Genomic DNA, 16,140 nt, shown 5'->3' with positions numbered 1-16,140 from the left:
TTCTGCATACTAAGCACAGCGATCACCCATTGCCTACATTATTTTGTGATATGCATACAAATACATATGGTTCATTAAATGTGAAACCATCCGAAAGAGCAAATAATAATTGATTAACTCAAGTGGACTTCATCAAGACTTAACTTTAACTCAGCACCAGTGTTGTGACTCATGTGCTTAGTATTAGATACAAAGGTTTTGAGCCAGGAGTCCTGATTTACACATTTTACAGTTGCATTTATACACTGGAGGACATTTGTAGCACCTAATAATGAAGGTTAAACATATGCACTGGTTTTCAATGCTTGATATGAAGCATAGGGTTATTTCGGACAATGACACTGTTCTGCATGAGCTGATTGGCATCACTCATCAGCCTGGGTATCAGCTGACTGATAATGTCCAATCATATTTATGCAGCTCCCTGTTAGGTTAGGTGAGGTTAGGCTGGTTCAATCATTTACGTTCAATGGTGTATTTGCATATTTAGTATGAACATTTATTTTGCTGTAGCTTCATGATCTTTAACCTCCTAAGACCTGGCATCCACATGCGTGGACATCACATTTTGGGTTATACCATAATACTTAATTCTGCTTATATGGAAATTCAAAATTGTCCCCGTATGCAGAACCACATCATGTCAACAGATGATGCTTAATTTTTATACTTATCAGGTCCCAATAAGCCCAAATAGCAAAGAGAAATTAAGATAGAGCTTGGGTCTTAGGAGGTTAAATACTTTCTTACTTATCTTGAGGTATGAAGTACACATGCTGAAGGTCAAATTCTATACATTAAACTATTGCCTTAACTTGCTTTCTTTCATCCACTTGTCTGGTGTAGTGAATGCTTTACACATCAGCTAGGTGGCGGACAGTGTACTCACATAAAATGGAAGAAGCCATCATCTCTCACATATCTCAGCCAATTAAACCCATCTGCAGTCCAAATTGGTGCCACTTGTGGCTGCATTCAAATGATGATGGATAGTGTAGGGTTTCTTTGCATCAATAGCGCCAAAGCAGCCGATCGAATATAAATGATTCAGTAAATGCTGAACATACTGCATTTCTCATCGGCAGGATAAAGAACTGTTGAGAAAGGAATGTATTTATTTGCTCTGTCAATAGCTTATGTGGGTTGTTGTGGACAGCTAAGGTGATCTTTTTTAGATATGATCATTTAGAGGGAACAGTAAAAGATACAGTGTCTTGCGTCCAATATTGCATAAGTGTTTTTTGTTTGGATCCAATGAAGCTGGATCAGCATGTTAGAAATGTGTTACGAATTGTTTATTTTTTGCATTATAGAGTAGTCGTTGCGGCTAATGTTCATGTTTTGTTTTTAAGATTCTGAAGGGCAGATATTGATCAAATATCCACCGAATCTCAGTTTCCCTCCTCCGTCCAGTCCGACAAGAGCTCTGCTCCTTACCTTGCAGTATTTGTGTCGATCACTCTCAAACTGTGAAGAAACACTAAATGACTTTCACTCTCAAAGTCTCCCTAGCTTCCCTATAAGCTCCTCTAGCTTATGCACACTGCTTAGGATGCATTTTCAAGTAGCTAACCCACTTTCTGTTCTTGCTTATAGACAAAACGTACTTCTGGGGTTTCACTGACTTTTGTATTCGAGCGTAGCATCTCAAGACTCTCTGAAACAGCTTAAAGCTCAGACAATGCAGACAGTATTTACATAAACATCCGTGGTCACCTTTGAGAATGGTCATGGTCGGATGGGCTGCTTTAGTTGGGATGAAGCTGTAATTGGAAGTTTCCCCAAGCTGGGAAGCTTTTCAATACAAAATATCACATCCAAATAACCAAGACCAAGTTTGTATTTGTGTAAGGATGGGGTCAACCCATGAACACCCCAGCATACACACTGGAACCTCAACATTTAATTGATATAAAACTAACAGCTACAGGTTTCTACTGTATAAATTTAATCAGGGGCTCTGTGCCATTGTGATGCATTCAGGGACTCTGGGATGTTCTGTCTCTACTGACCCCCCTCAGATATTCTCATATAAGAGCTAAGCCTCAATCACAGGCAAATATAGCGAGGGCCAGCTCTGTGAATATCTGGAGTCAATCCAGATCCATCCAAACAAAAATACTCTCTCATTACCTTCTCTGCAGGGATGTCAAGAGCAGCACTCTGATCCACTGGCATGGTTAAATCAATTTCTTTCATGTTTCACCAACTTTGTTGACTTTGTTTAGCTTCTTTGCATCATTTATTCAAGCAGTAGCCCCCTTATCAGATTAATTTAGCCTATAACGCAGTGTTTTAGTTTAGAACACAACAGGTGACAGCTGTGTACATGCAGAGCAGACAAACCTAGGAGAGTTTGCTCAAGCATGCTTTAAAATGCATATCAGGAAGTTTACCACATGTTCTGACACTTCAGTCCTTACGCTGGTAAACACACCTACCAGAAGATTAACCAGAACGGTTTGACGGTTTGAGCCTTTTGGTATTTTCATCACTCCAACAAAATCAGAACAAAAATTGAGTCTGTGTGATTTAGGCAGCAGGAAAAAAAAGTAATGTAATGTTAATACACTTGACAAGTGTGCAGCATTAATGTGAACGCTACAATGAACCATAATTGATTAATCAAACATGCTGTATGGAGTCAGAGTCTGAAGGGAAATGTTAAGAAAAAAACTATTTTAGCAAGGGATAGCCTATATAGATTACAAAAGAAATACAACATGTAGAAAGGCTTCACTCAAATCAATATTGAATGTCATTAAGAAAATCCAGCACAAGTGACAATATTGATCCGACGTCTGACATATTCTATGTGTATTTTTGGGTGACAGCTCAGGAGATATCTTAATCTCGCTCAAGACCTTCAAATGTCAAGATTCATTTCTCTCTGCTCCCTTTGGAATGATGTTATTATGGTTGGGGAGATGACAGTTGTATCAATTATGCATAAGGTGAGTGTGTGTGGAAGGCATCTATGCAAATCAAGTTCACCCCATGGATGGCAATGAAATAAATGAAAATGCTCATTTCAAAGTGGTGAGTTCAGGTAAGTTCCCGCCAGTCAGGCTCCAGAGAAGTCAGAGCATCCACGGAGGAAGAAAGACCAAAGAAGTTTTGACTCACTTTGGCTGATTGTATCTCAAATACCAATTCTGTTTAGGTCTCAGGACATTCAATATTGCCATTTTCTTTCCTTTATTGACAGTGACAGTAGGGAGAGACAGGAAAGGCAGGAGAGAGAGCGGGGATGACATGCAGCAAAGGGCCCGGACAGGACTTGAACCCAGGCCACTGCAGGACTGAGGACTCAGCCTTGATTCATGGTACGTGCTCATATTCGTAGCTATATATGATCTGTACATGTTTTAAAATCTGTAACGCTTAAAAATCAGTTTAAAGGAATAGTTAAACATTTTGGGGAATACACTTATCAGCTGTCTTGTTGAGAGTTCGATGAGAAGATCGATACCACTCTCATGTCTGTATGGTAAATATGTAGCTGGAGCCAGCAGCCGGTTAGCTTAGCTTAGCATAAGCAGAGGGAAACAGCTAGCCTGGCTCGATCCAAAGGTTACAAAATATGCCTACTAGCACCCCTAAAGCTCATTACTTAACGTGTTATATATTTTTGTTTAATCAGTACAACAACTGGAGTGTAAAAACAACAATTTGCTGTTTAATGGCGCCAGACTAGTTGTTTCCCCCTGTTTCCAGTCTTTATGGTAAGCTAAGCTAAGCGGCTGCATGCTATAGTTTCATATTCATCATACAGACATGAAAGTGGTGTCAATCTTCTGCTCTAAGTTTCAGCAAGAAAATGAACAAGTGTATTTTCCAAAATGTTTAATCATTATTAATGGTCCACTCACTAGCTTTTTCTAAAGCTTTCAACAGCATTTCATGGTGTTCCTCAGCAGAAGTTTGCTCAGTTATGATGGCAACTGACAACTGAGCAAACTCAGCTCTGTCTGCTGTGGAAGACTGTGAGATGCAGTTGAAAGCCCCAGAATAAACTTGCAAGTGGACCTTGAGTTATGGTTTTCTTTTTCTCAAACTACTTTCCAAGACCAAGAATTGAAAATGTCTAGTTTCAATCACTCAAATACAAAATAACACTCTTGTTTATCAGATAAACAAGAAACAAGAACAGAAAAGAGGAAACAAAATCAGTTAGAATACATTATAAATAATTAAATGGGAGAATAATAGTTCCCATGGAAACACAGTATAGCCTGTCTATCTGTCTGCACTTACTTATTTATCTACTTTATTATCTAATCTGTTTTATTGAATCTATCTCACATATAGTACATGTTATATGAACACATACAGGCTAGTGTGCCCATAAATATTTACATCCATATGTAGTATGTGCATAGGAGACGGGTGTGAGTAGAAGCTGTGTGTATGTGAGCAGAGGGGAGTGGTTGTCAGTCTTGTGGGATGTTCTCTTGCTTGTATCCTTTCCTGTTGCTCCATATCCCTTTCTCCTCCTAATCCTCTCACTCTTGTCTCAGAATCTCTGTTATAATCTCTCTCCTTTCTCCGTTTTCCTGAGCTGCACATTCCCATATCAACAGCTCCACCAACAGGTGGAGAAATGCCTCATCTCAGGTTCATACTCTGTGTGTCCATCAGTTCAAGGCGCTCTGTACATTTTCCCCATCTGAGAGTGAAATGCAACACCACATATTTTCCTGTTAAGCTGTTTCCATGTGAACTGTTCAGGTAGTGGGGAGATTATTTAATGCCATTCGACACCCAGCAGTGCTGAATCAACAGAGTCACAGGATAAAAGAGTAAGGACACTGCACGTTGGCACAGAGCTTCTCTCTTCATTGCCTGTGTATAAGTCAACCAACCTAATATCCAATATAAATGCTCTGTAAATCAGCTTCTCAACAGGATCTATTATACTGTGTATCTTCACACTGCCTTCCATCTTCAGTTCTGCATGGAGTCCATATAAAAATAATTGTGAGACACCCTAGAACATCAGCTCTTTGTATGCAGCACACTCACTGACACAAAAAAACTTCCAAATCCATCCACTGGGAGGCAGAGATGAGGCAACCTGCCCTTTCTTGTTGTGCCTCTGGAAACCTCTCTCATGTATTTCAACTGAAAAGGAGCCAAATGCTTCAGGCGAGCTGTGTGCGTTCAATAACAGCATTATGAGCACAGTTGTCAGCATACGAGGATGTGGTTAAGTTTCGCAAGACATAGGGGAAATTGTGTTTTACCCGTGAAAACAATATAAAACAGAAGTAAATATGCTTCTCAAAAGATCTGTGAAATATTTATAGTATTGACCCTCTTCATTGGTCACCTAGAGAAGGACATGGTGCTTTGTTTATAGCCCTTTTGGAAAACAGTCAGTGCCATTAATTGTTTCATTTCGGCGAACTACATACAGTTGCCTTGTGTATTAATATGCATTTTGAGATAGATAATAGCTCTGTTCATTTTCATCAGCATCATTTCAGATCATACCACCAGAAATTAGAGAGATAAATTGTCATACACACATATTTTGGTACTGGCTTGTAATTGATATAAGTTATATTGTACTGTATTTCCTTTATTTTTGAATTCCGATAATGTTTTACTATTCATGAACACCATAACATCCAGTTTTCCCATTTTAGCTTAATGGGTGGAAAGATCATCTGATTCCACAAAGTTAGTCTGACTTTTTATGTTTGGTAATGTAATGATTGGTTGTAGGACATTTTGGGATCTTCTCTAGAATTTGAAATAAAGTTCAGTGGATTCGATTGCATGACTTTGTATGCTCCAATATAGCCTGCATAGTAAAATTTAGGCATTAAAAGGGCAAGCTGAACTTTTATTGTACACATAATTGATACAGAGATGTAAAATTCATATTATATATGATTCCTAGGGGGAAACTTGCCACATTTTTGGCTTGAGGCAGAATTGGCAAAGGATGGTAGAGAAAATGGTACAAAAACAAAACAATAATACATTACAACTGTTGTTTAATTTAAAAAGTTGGTCTAACTTCTGCTCCCATAACTTTCAATGTCCAGCGTTTCAAGGGTTTCATTTGTTTCTTCTGCTTTCCAGATATCAAACTCTCTGTCAGTGCCTCGCGTCGACACTAGAGGGCGCTGCTGTTATTTCAGCCGGACGCGCGGCCGGAACACGACGTGGCAAGTAAACAGTTCACTTCCTGTATTTTGCGCTGTATTGACATCCGCCTCAAACAGTCATATCTCACGTCTGTCAAACCAGACTTCCTCGGACTTTGCAGTAATTTTAATTCATCACTCGGGCCGGTGGCAGTGTGAGGTGAGCAGGCTGTTGTCCTCCACGAATAGCGGGCTGTAGGAGCTCTGCAGCCGGACAGGAGAGATGACGACAGGGGTGCTGATAGTGTTTCTTGGGGGGCTGCTGGAGGTCTGCAGCGGCGTCTCAGCAAACAGAGGCGGGTATCCCTCCTTCACAGACGAAATCCCTTTCAAAATCAACTGGCCAGGCGCTGAATTCACGCTGGTATGCTTCCTCCTTTAGTAACAGCGCTTCTTAGGGGAGCAGATGTAGAGAGGTTTGGGAGATGTTACTGTCACCTGTGTAGCTGTAACTGTAAATAACAAACGTTTGTCTGTGGATTTCAGCCAGCTTCAGGTGTACTTTACAAGGAAGATGACTTTGTCATCATGACAACAACAGAGAAGGAGAAGTATAAATGTATCCTGCCCTCCCTGGCATCTGGAGATGAGGTAAGCAGGATTAACAAGTGTCAAGGAGGTCCTTCATAGAGGTAGCCGTGAACCTTTCTTTATTGCTTTATTTATAACGCATTACAAGATATTAACATGTCAGGCAAAGCAAAGATCCCTCTGGGTTAATGCAAGGATGTTAAATTCTCTAAAGCATGTTCTCCCTCGTTTACATAGCATCCATCAGGTGTGGATGGCCATGTCTGTTCAGTTCAGTTGAATTACATGATGTTAATGTATGTTGTGCTTTTTATTTCTCTTGTGTTTACTGATACAGCTCCCTATGCTGAGGGAATATATTTTAAAGTGCTGCTGCTAGTTTATAAATCACTCAGTAATCTCGGGCCAAAATTCATTTCTGATCTCCTTAAAGAATATAAACCTAGTACGGCTCTTCGATCTTTAGGAAAAGTCAGCTGGTTGTACCTCGAGTCAGAACCAAACAGGTTCAGTTTCAGCTACTCTGCTGCTCACAGATGGAACCAACTTCCTGATTATCTCAAATGTGCCCCAACTTTATCCACCTTCAAATCTAAATTTAAAACTCTGCTGTTCTTCTGTGCCTTTGATTTATTGGTTTCTCTACTGCACTTTTATTTCCTTTGTTGCACAGGGGGTAACTTTACAACTTATTGCTGCACTGTAACTGTATTTATTGCTTATTGTTTTGAATGTATTCTATTGCTTTTCTCCGTCTGCCTATGTAAAGCACTTTGAGTTGCCTCTGTGTTTGAAATGTTCTGTACAAATAAAGCTGCCTTGCCTTGCTTTAGGATGATGATAAGGAGTACAGTGGACTCAGCCCGGGCGAACTGCTGGAGCCACTATTCAAACGAAGCAGCTGCTCCTACAGGGTGAGACTTCTCAAGTTTCCATTCTGTCTAATTTCCCTGCTTCTCTCAGCAGAGAGGCTGAAACCGGTTTCATGCTACGTTAGCAGAGCATAACTAAAAACTTAACTTGTTTTTCTGCTGCTGTGCTGAACTGACGACTTTACTCATGACTGTGAACTTGCTCTTGGCTTGCCAACATTGCAGATTGAGTCATACTGGACGTATGAAGTATGCCATGGAAAGCATATAAGACAGTATCATGAAGAGAAGGAGACTGGTCAGGTCAGTGTTTTGAGTGCGTAGAATAATTTTCAGATGACATGAGTGAGAGGCCAGCTCTTAGTGCAATATGTACTGAAGGTAATTGTGTGTTTCCACAGAAAATTAGTGTTCAAGAGTACTTCCTGGGGAATATGGCACAGAAGAGCCAGTCAACAGAGACCGGTGAGTTTCTTTATGAATGCAATTTTATATGTTTTGTTTATTTTAATTATTGAGGGTATTAGTCTTTTCCTTGTTGTGCTAAAGCTAGGAATTAATTTTTTCAGATAAAGTTGAAGAAGCAGAAGATGTCAAATCAGAAGCTGAAACAGAAGTAAGTGTAATAATGAAACTTCAGTAACCAACCAAATTTGCCAGGCTGGCTGTCATCTCTTGTCTGTTACCGTCACTTTTTCCGCTGGTGTCCAGGTGCCCAGTAAGAATATAGAAGGTCAGCTGACTCCCTACTTCTCGTTGGAGATGGGGAATGGGACTCCTTGCGTGCTGAAACAGAACCAAGCTCGCTCCACGTCTGTGCTGTACGTCTGTCATCCAGAGGCCAAGCATGAGATCTTGTCCGTCGCTGAGGTCACTACCTGTGAATATGAGGTGGTGGTGTTGACGCCGCTGCTTTGTGCGCACCCAAAATACAGGTAGATCTGTCCAAATGTGCTCAGAGTATGCCACAGTATTAGAAGCATGTTGGAAATTATGAAATGTTGTTTTAAGATGAGTCATTCCTGTTTGTCAGGGGTCTACAGAAACTGCATTTTCCAGCAGATTAAATTCCTGCTTACATCTTACTGTTTCCATACTTGACATGTATTCCTTGCAGGTTCAAGTCCTCCCCGGTGAACGCCATCTTCTGCCAGGCTCTGGCAGGCTCTCCTCTGCGGCCTCAGCAGCTCACCCAGTTGGACAAGGAGCAAGAGGAGCAGCTCAAGCCACCTTTCAGCGCCACCTCCCAGACCAGAGAGGTGAGACGTGCACAGAAATGACAGAGGGGAAAAATAGGTACTGCGTGTACTGACGACGCCTGGCTCAATTATATCTTTGACATGCTACAGGAGGAGGCGCCACCAGTGAGGGAGGAGGCCTTCACCTCCACCCACAAACCCATTACTGTCGGAGGGCAGACTCAGGTCACTGTCGGCACCACTCACATCTCTCGTTTGACAGATGACCAGCTAATCAAGGAGTTCCTCAGTGGCTCGTACTGTCTGCATGGGGTGAGGCATGTTCATCTATAGCACCTGACCAATGTTAAATAAACTATTCAGTGGCATATAATCATCTTAATGCGTGTGTTTCAGGGTGTAGGGTGGTGGAAATATGAATTCTGTTACGGAAAGCATGTCCATCAGTACCATGAGGTAAGGGTCCCTCTTTGCTAGTGTGAATGTGTCTGTGGGGGAGCTGGGTCATTAATGCAGAATATATAAAAAATAAAATGTACTTCAAGTATCAGTTTGAGCTGTTGAACTTGGCTGTTGGCTATCAGTCAATCTGCCGATTATTTTCCCGATAAATCATTTGGTCTATAAAATGTCAAAACATAGTGTAAAATACCACATCACAGTTTCCTAAAGCCTAAGGTGCTGTCTTCAAATTGCTTGTTTTGTCTGATCAACAGTCCAAAACCCAAAGATATTCAGTTTATTGTTACATAAGACAAATAAAAGTAGCAAATCTTCACAATTGAGGATCTGGAACTGGGGAACTTTTGCCATCTTTCGCTTACTGATTTATCGAGTAATTGTTTCAGCTTTACTTGACTGTCTAATATGGAAAAGTTAATTAATTAGTTGTGTAATTGTGTATGTAAGATTGTTGGGTATATAAGATTGCATTTGTACAGTGATGAAAATGTTCCCTGGTTGCCCCAGGAGAAAGAGCAGGGAAAGAACACTGTGGTGGTTGGCAGCTGGAATGCTGAGGAGCATATTGATTGGGCCAAGAAGAACGTCGCCCGATCCTACCAGCTCAAAGATGACGGAGTGCAGAAAGTCAAGTAGGCCATTCATATTTTTGAACCCTAACCTAGATGCAAATTAAAGATTATTATTGATTTTTCTCTCTGTTCATTTTCTCTGCTTTGCGTTAGGTTGGTTTCCCACTTTTACGGCCACGGGGATGTGTGTGATCTGACAGGGAAGCCCAGACAAGTCATTGTCAAGCTCAAGTGAGTGAGCGTCATGGGGGGGGGTTCATGTGTCGACCACCCTGAGCCAGACTCTAGCCCGATGTTTTCCAGGTGATTCACTCATCTCATTTCACTTCTCTCTGTCAGGTGTAAGGAGTCTGAGTCTCCCCATGCTGTCACTGTCTATATGCTGGAGCCTCAGACTTGTCAGTACATCCTTGGGGTAAGTTCACTAGTAACCAGTGAGTCACAGTCACTGAAAAGAAGCAGTGTGTCAGGTTAACACTGAAGCTTAGCTAGAGTGCTAACCCCTGCTTAAGTTTGAAAGCTAAATAAAAGGAAAAAGCTGTTTCAATCTATAACCAATTTATTACTCATTTACATCTAGTTAGTGAAACTTAAGTTGAATCATCCTTTCTCACAGCAGACATTTTAACCTGTCGAACACAGGTACAATTAATAGCATTACTAATTGCAATCATTAGTGTTTATTAGTTCCACCTGTGTGTTTCCTGCTTTACAATTCGAAGTGTCTGACTGAAAAAATTTCAATTTATGCAGCATAAAATGTTGCCTTGAAAATGAATGAAAGGGAGGAAGACTAAAAGTTCTAATGTATAATTGTATAATTTCCCCCCGGGGATCAATAAAGTATTTCTGATTCTAATATCTAACTATACTGGCTGTGTACAGACAGGAGGTCAACCCTGATTGGCACCACATTCGAGTTGAATGACAGCTGCTGTTTTTTTTTTTTTTAGGTTGAGTCTCCGGTTATATGCAGGATTCTTGACACTGCTGATGAACATGGACTTCTGTCAATCTCCAGCTAAACTGACAAAAGATCATATGACTGCAACGGCACATGAAGGACAAGGAGAGGACAGACAGAGAGCGGTGCACTTGGAAGAGAGAGGACACATCATAAGAGGAAGAGAGATGCCCATGACACTGTGCTAAAAGCCAAAAGGTTAAACTGAGGTTAAACTTGATCCTGAGGCTGGACTTCATGTAGCCTAGGAGCACAGCCCCAGCCCCTGCCTTGATCTGTGCTATGGGCAATGCTACGTCGCTCAGCTAGCTCAGACTTTATGGAAAACACAGTAAAATGTGGCAGACGCCTCACTCCACAAGGCAGTGGGTGTATTTCCTGTACTTCATATCTATGCTTCACTTTGTGTTGGTTAATTGCAAGAAAAGGAGTAATGAATCAGGGGATTTGTTTTCATCAGGGGAATCAACGATATTCATGGTGGTTTTATTGTCTTTAAGGTCTTTATTTGTGTGTGTGTTTGTTTGTGAGATATGAAATGATAAGCTGCTTGACTGTGGCACTTGTAGTCGAAAATGTTTTGCAGCAGTGAGAACGTGTGCGGTGTTAATTTACAGGATGAGTGAGTGTAACTTATGCATTAGAGGCTGCTGTGGAACAAAAGTGTGAGTGGTTGATTAAAATTTCATATAAGTTTGTGGGATGTACAGAATGTCTGTGGGTTCCTATAAGAGGTATTCTGTGGTTTTATGAAGATGCACACTGGGATCCTGATCACTGCTGTATCACAGGAATTTAAAAAACAAACAAACAATGCATTTGCAGCAAACAATAAAACTAAAACATGACTCCTCATTTATAATGTTGAAAAAAACATTTGGACTTGACTGAGATATAAAGACATTATGGCAACAAATGTCTCTGCTTGATAATTACAGGGATATCTAGTTGGCTGTCATCACCTTTACAAAACAGAGTTTTAATTAGTGTTTTTCTTGTGGCATCTGCTATGACATTGCATCTAACTGCAGCACATGTAAAATAATAAGTCTGTTATTTCCCTCCGAAAGTATGTTGATCCTCCATTGAAGGACATGTTGTAGTAAGTTGCTATGGTAAATTTAAGGCCACCAGAGGGTGCTGACACTATGTGTATTGTATCAATTTTTCCACTTATGAAAACATTTTTTTTTTCATTTATCCAAAAGAAAACAACAGGACCTGTAAAAGAATGATTGCTATTTAAAATTTACACTGAGTAGCCACTGCAGTTATTTGTATTCCCAATCTCAGTCATTTTAAAATTAAATTAAAGATAGCAGACTGGCTCTGAACTGAAAATCTGCAAAACTTCAACTGCAGCTGCAATTTATAATGTCAAGAATAAAATGTCAACAGGTGGAAGATCTGCAGCTAAAACACTTTTACATGAATATATCAAAATAATATAGCATTAGTGGTGAGACAGAAAATGCCAGCTCAAACAGTTGTGTTGCCCTGAGTTACCATCCCTTTATAGGAGTAAGATAACACAAATATGTTGTTTTCATTTTCTCAACATCAGCACAATGGCCGGTGTTTAACCCCAGCAGACATGAGGCCTGAGATACTGTAAAGCAACCAACACCATTTCATTAGCCAATGACACTGCTGCCAATTAATGTTAAAACTGATGATTATTTTCATTATCGATTTATCTGTCATTTTCTTAGTTCATTGATTAATTGTTTTGTCTTACAAAATATCCAGAAATACTGAAAAATGCCCATTATATTTTGCGAGAGTGCATGGTGACGTCTTCAAATGTCTTGTTTTGTTTGACCAACAATAAAACTCAAATATATTAAGTTAACTATCGTATATGACAAAGGCTTCCAAATTGAAAAATGAGAGAAACGATTAATCAATTAATGGTTGCAGATTAATTTTCTGTCAATCGACTAATCGATTAATTGTTTTATCTCTCGTCGAAAAAGTGAAAGCACAGATCCACTGCACTTGCCAAACATTTATTGTGTTGAAAAGTGTATGAGGTTCACAAATACATTTTTCTTAAGAAGCAAAAGTCCATCAAAGTGCAACCACATGCCATCGACAGCCATGTGTGGGCCTGTGCAGGGTTTCATAGCAGCCCCACGCTACTGCAGCTGCAGCCACAGAGGAGGCAGCACTGAAACCAGCAACTGCAGTCTCTGGCTGCAATGAAAACGTACAGAGTCTTGGGTTATAATAGCACATGCGTGTGCAACACAGGGAGAGATTTATGTGAAAATGCAGTATCTATAACGGAAAAAGTCAATTCAGTAACAAATAACTTTTTGGAACAGACACCTCCATTACAATTCTATTGCTTGTTTTAGTATAATTCTGGTTCTTTCATTTTTCACTCAAGAAAACTTAACATGTATTTCCACTGTAGAAGAGAACAAAAGGTTAATACAGATTCCAAATACATAAAAAGGGCTGTTTTCAGGTTCCTGTTTTGATTCACATTTGATTTAAAGCCATGGTGAGATTGTCCAAACCGTTCTGCTCAACAGCTCTTTGATTAGACTGAGGGAATGGGAATCTGGTGCACTGAGGTGCTTTCAAAGTCCTGCAGTGTGTCTTGGTGAGTGTGGTAGTGCATGGCTACATAAGACTTGGCAAAGGCAAATGTCTGAGAGCTGACAGGCTGCAGGCTGGTGGGGGAGCTGGGCCCTGCAGAGGGACTGCTGTTGTATATACTGTAGTAGGGCTCGATGCGGGTGTTGATAGGTGTAGAGGTACTCGGGGGGCGAGGTTTGCGCACACCGGTGGCCTTTGGACTACCAGCACAATCCCTGGAGTGACTGGGCCCGCAAGCCTGGTCCACCAGCCTCCTCTGTGGCTTGGGTGACAGTACATAGGCTGAGTTGGTCTCATGATGGGAGGATTTATTGCGATTGACTTCCAGGCTGCCCTTCCCCATCGCATGCAAGCGAGTCTTTTGCTTGCAACAGAGACAGCCCAGTGCCGCCCACTGAATACAGCACAGCACACGGCGGCGGAGGCCTGCGCTGTTGCGCGAGTACACAAAGGGATTGATGCCCGACTTGAGAAAAATGAGCACAAAGCCACAGAGTTCAAACTGGTAATGTGCAAAGCTACTTTCTGGTGACAAAACATCCTGTGCCAGTGAAACTCCCATCGGCAAGCAGCAAAGCAGCACAGAGAACACTATAACTACACAGGTGACAACTGCCTTAGAGTCTTTGGCTGTGGCCAAGTTGACTGTAGACACCAGCTGACAGCAGGTGGCTCCCTGGGCAGCACCTGGAACCAGAGGCTGGCTGGTCTTGTTGGCATAAGAGTGTGTCTGAACATTCTGCAGTTTGTTGTAAGTCTGGTTACGGTACAGAGAGGGGCCTTGAACAGCACACTGCATGCTCTCGAAGCCTGCTGCAATGAGAGGTGGTGGGGGTGGAGGGCACGTGGCATCTACAGTGATGATGGGACATTTCCTCACTTGTGCATTCTTCCTCAGTGTCTGAGCAATCATCAGATAGGATACAGACACCACAGCCACACAAAAGGCAAAGTCCGCCAGGTAGACATACAACACGACCCTGGCCTGTCCACCTCCCAGGCCGAAGTGGGGCAAGCAGGGTCCATCTCTACGTGGGTATGCTTGCATGGTAAGGAGGGCTGCCATGGTGAAGCTGGATGTCCACAGCAGGGCGGTGAGGGCCAGCGTGCAAGGGAAGGAGGCAGTGCGGTTGGGCTGCTGCCCCAAAACCATGCGCAGTCTGTGCAAAGCTATGACAGCCACCGTCTCCAGGGACATGATGATGAAGCCCGAGCTGGTCAGGTGGAAGGCGAAGCAGAAACTCTTGGACACGCCATCCGCTCCCCCTGCATCCAGGAAGAGCACCAGCGCAAACATGGGAGCAGTCACGCAGCAAATGAACAAGTCGCAGAAGGAGAGGTTGAGGATCATGAAGTCAAAGTTGGTGCGGAACTTGCGAAACACTGGGTCGAAAAAGGACAGGAACACCACAAGATTGCCATATGAGCCCAGGAAGAAGATGAAGACGAGGAGCAGAGAGCAAAAGGTCAAGGTAGCAGTGTGGATCACTGCCCAGCCTGACGGGGTCTGTGTGCCCAGGGTGCCATTGAAGTTCTGCTGTCTTGGCACATCCACCAGGTCTGATGGTGTAACAGTGGTGTTCATTGTATTATCAACAGTTTAGGAGGATCCCAAAGTCATCGATTTCAACATTATTCCTCTATGTAGAAGGAGTACACGATGATCACAGTATCTGCTGCCTCCGCCATTGCTGCCACCTTGGTAGAGTGCTACAAAGGATACAGTCATACATTAGCTATTATATTGTGCAGTAGATCACATTCAATACATTCACAGTTTATGAAAGGGAGAAATGCGTGGTTCAATTACAATTTAGTGTTAATATGTACATACTTAATAAGAAACTGTGATGCACTACATGTTAGACACAATCTACAGTAGGCTATAGCTATGCACCACTGCATTTGGCCAATTATACCTTACCCCCCCACCCCCGCCCCCCCCCCCCCCCCCCCAATCACTGTATACATCACTGTTTTCCTCATGTGTCTAGATTTCAAAAGCGGTTAAATGGCGTGGACACGCTATACTGATGAGGATGAGAAAATATAACCTACCATCTGTAATCGATCTTGCGTCCATCATCATCATCATCATCATCATCATCATCATCATTTGATACAGCCCGTCTTCATTTAAGAGTATGATTGTAAGTGAACGCACCGCAGCTTTGAAAAAAAAACAAAAAAAAAAAACGTTTTTCAACAGCAAATATTCAAAAGCAGAGCAGCCCATTGACAAACATTGACATAAAATACGTTTCCTTACATGTCTGTATTCATTTTTAACGCGTACACGGCTCAAATGGACGACAGCATGTTCGTTTTCTTGGCGATATATCCACTCTTATACAGGAGCGACGGCCACTGGACGTGCGCTGAAAAATGAGTATGAAGTCACTGCCTACGTATCTGGGCATGAGCATAACCACTGCATTCAAGTAGTCCGGCATCTGTAAAAACTCACCCCATTTCTCCCTTATAATCATTTAACAGCGGAAGAAAGGCCGTTTCCCCCAGTTTTACTACAGTCAAAACATTTGAAGGAGACCGTTACACAATATACTGCGACACGTCGGATATATTACCGCAGCAAACGTTTTTTTTTTCCCCCCTTGGCAACATACTGTAGTTTTTACGGTAAATGGCGGCCCCATAGTATTTAAGCTGGATAGGGTCATTTTAAAGGGTTACACTGACTTTATAACAGCTGAGAGACGTTGTTCGGCAAAATAAAACACATTTAGAAATGATTTTAATTCCCCATTCCCTGCT

The 16,140-nt window shown here is 41.7% G+C and overlaps 2 protein-coding genes across 2 annotated transcripts; one reads left to right on the top strand and one right to left on the bottom strand.

Annotated features, from left to right (window-relative positions):
* The first annotated feature begins 6,239 nt into the window (after window positions 1-6,239).
* Window positions 6,240-11,613, top strand: erlec1 (endoplasmic reticulum lectin 1). Its single transcript, XM_070916037.1, has 14 exons — window positions 6,240-6,522; window positions 6,645-6,749; window positions 7,523-7,603; window positions 7,787-7,864; window positions 7,963-8,026; window positions 8,131-8,177; window positions 8,273-8,496; window positions 8,679-8,820; window positions 8,911-9,072; window positions 9,157-9,216; window positions 9,730-9,854; window positions 9,948-10,025; window positions 10,134-10,209; window positions 10,748-11,613. The coding sequence occupies exons 1-14, from the start codon at window positions 6,382-6,384 to the stop codon at window positions 10,817-10,819; spliced, it is 1,455 nt and encodes a 484-aa protein (XP_070772138.1). The 5' UTR covers window positions 6,240-6,381; the 3' UTR covers window positions 10,820-11,613.
* A 1,693-nt stretch (window positions 11,614-13,306) lies between these two features.
* Window positions 13,307-14,956, bottom strand: gpr75 (G protein-coupled receptor 75). The gene has a single exon (XM_070916644.1). It carries the CDS (start codon window positions 14,948-14,950, stop codon window positions 13,307-13,309), a length of 1,644 nt encoding a protein of 547 aa, XP_070772745.1. The 5' UTR covers window positions 14,951-14,956.
* Between the last annotated feature and the right edge of the window lie 1,184 nt (window positions 14,957-16,140).

The sequence above is a fragment of the Enoplosus armatus genome, chromosome 12 (genome assembly GCF_043641665.1).
Source record: "Enoplosus armatus isolate fEnoArm2 chromosome 12, fEnoArm2.hap1, whole genome shotgun sequence".
NCBI classification, from domain to species: Eukaryota; Metazoa; Chordata; class Actinopteri; order Centrarchiformes; family Enoplosidae; genus Enoplosus; species Enoplosus armatus.
Note: the sequence above shows the minus strand (reverse complement) of the source record. Positions and strands in the feature narration are given on the sequence as shown.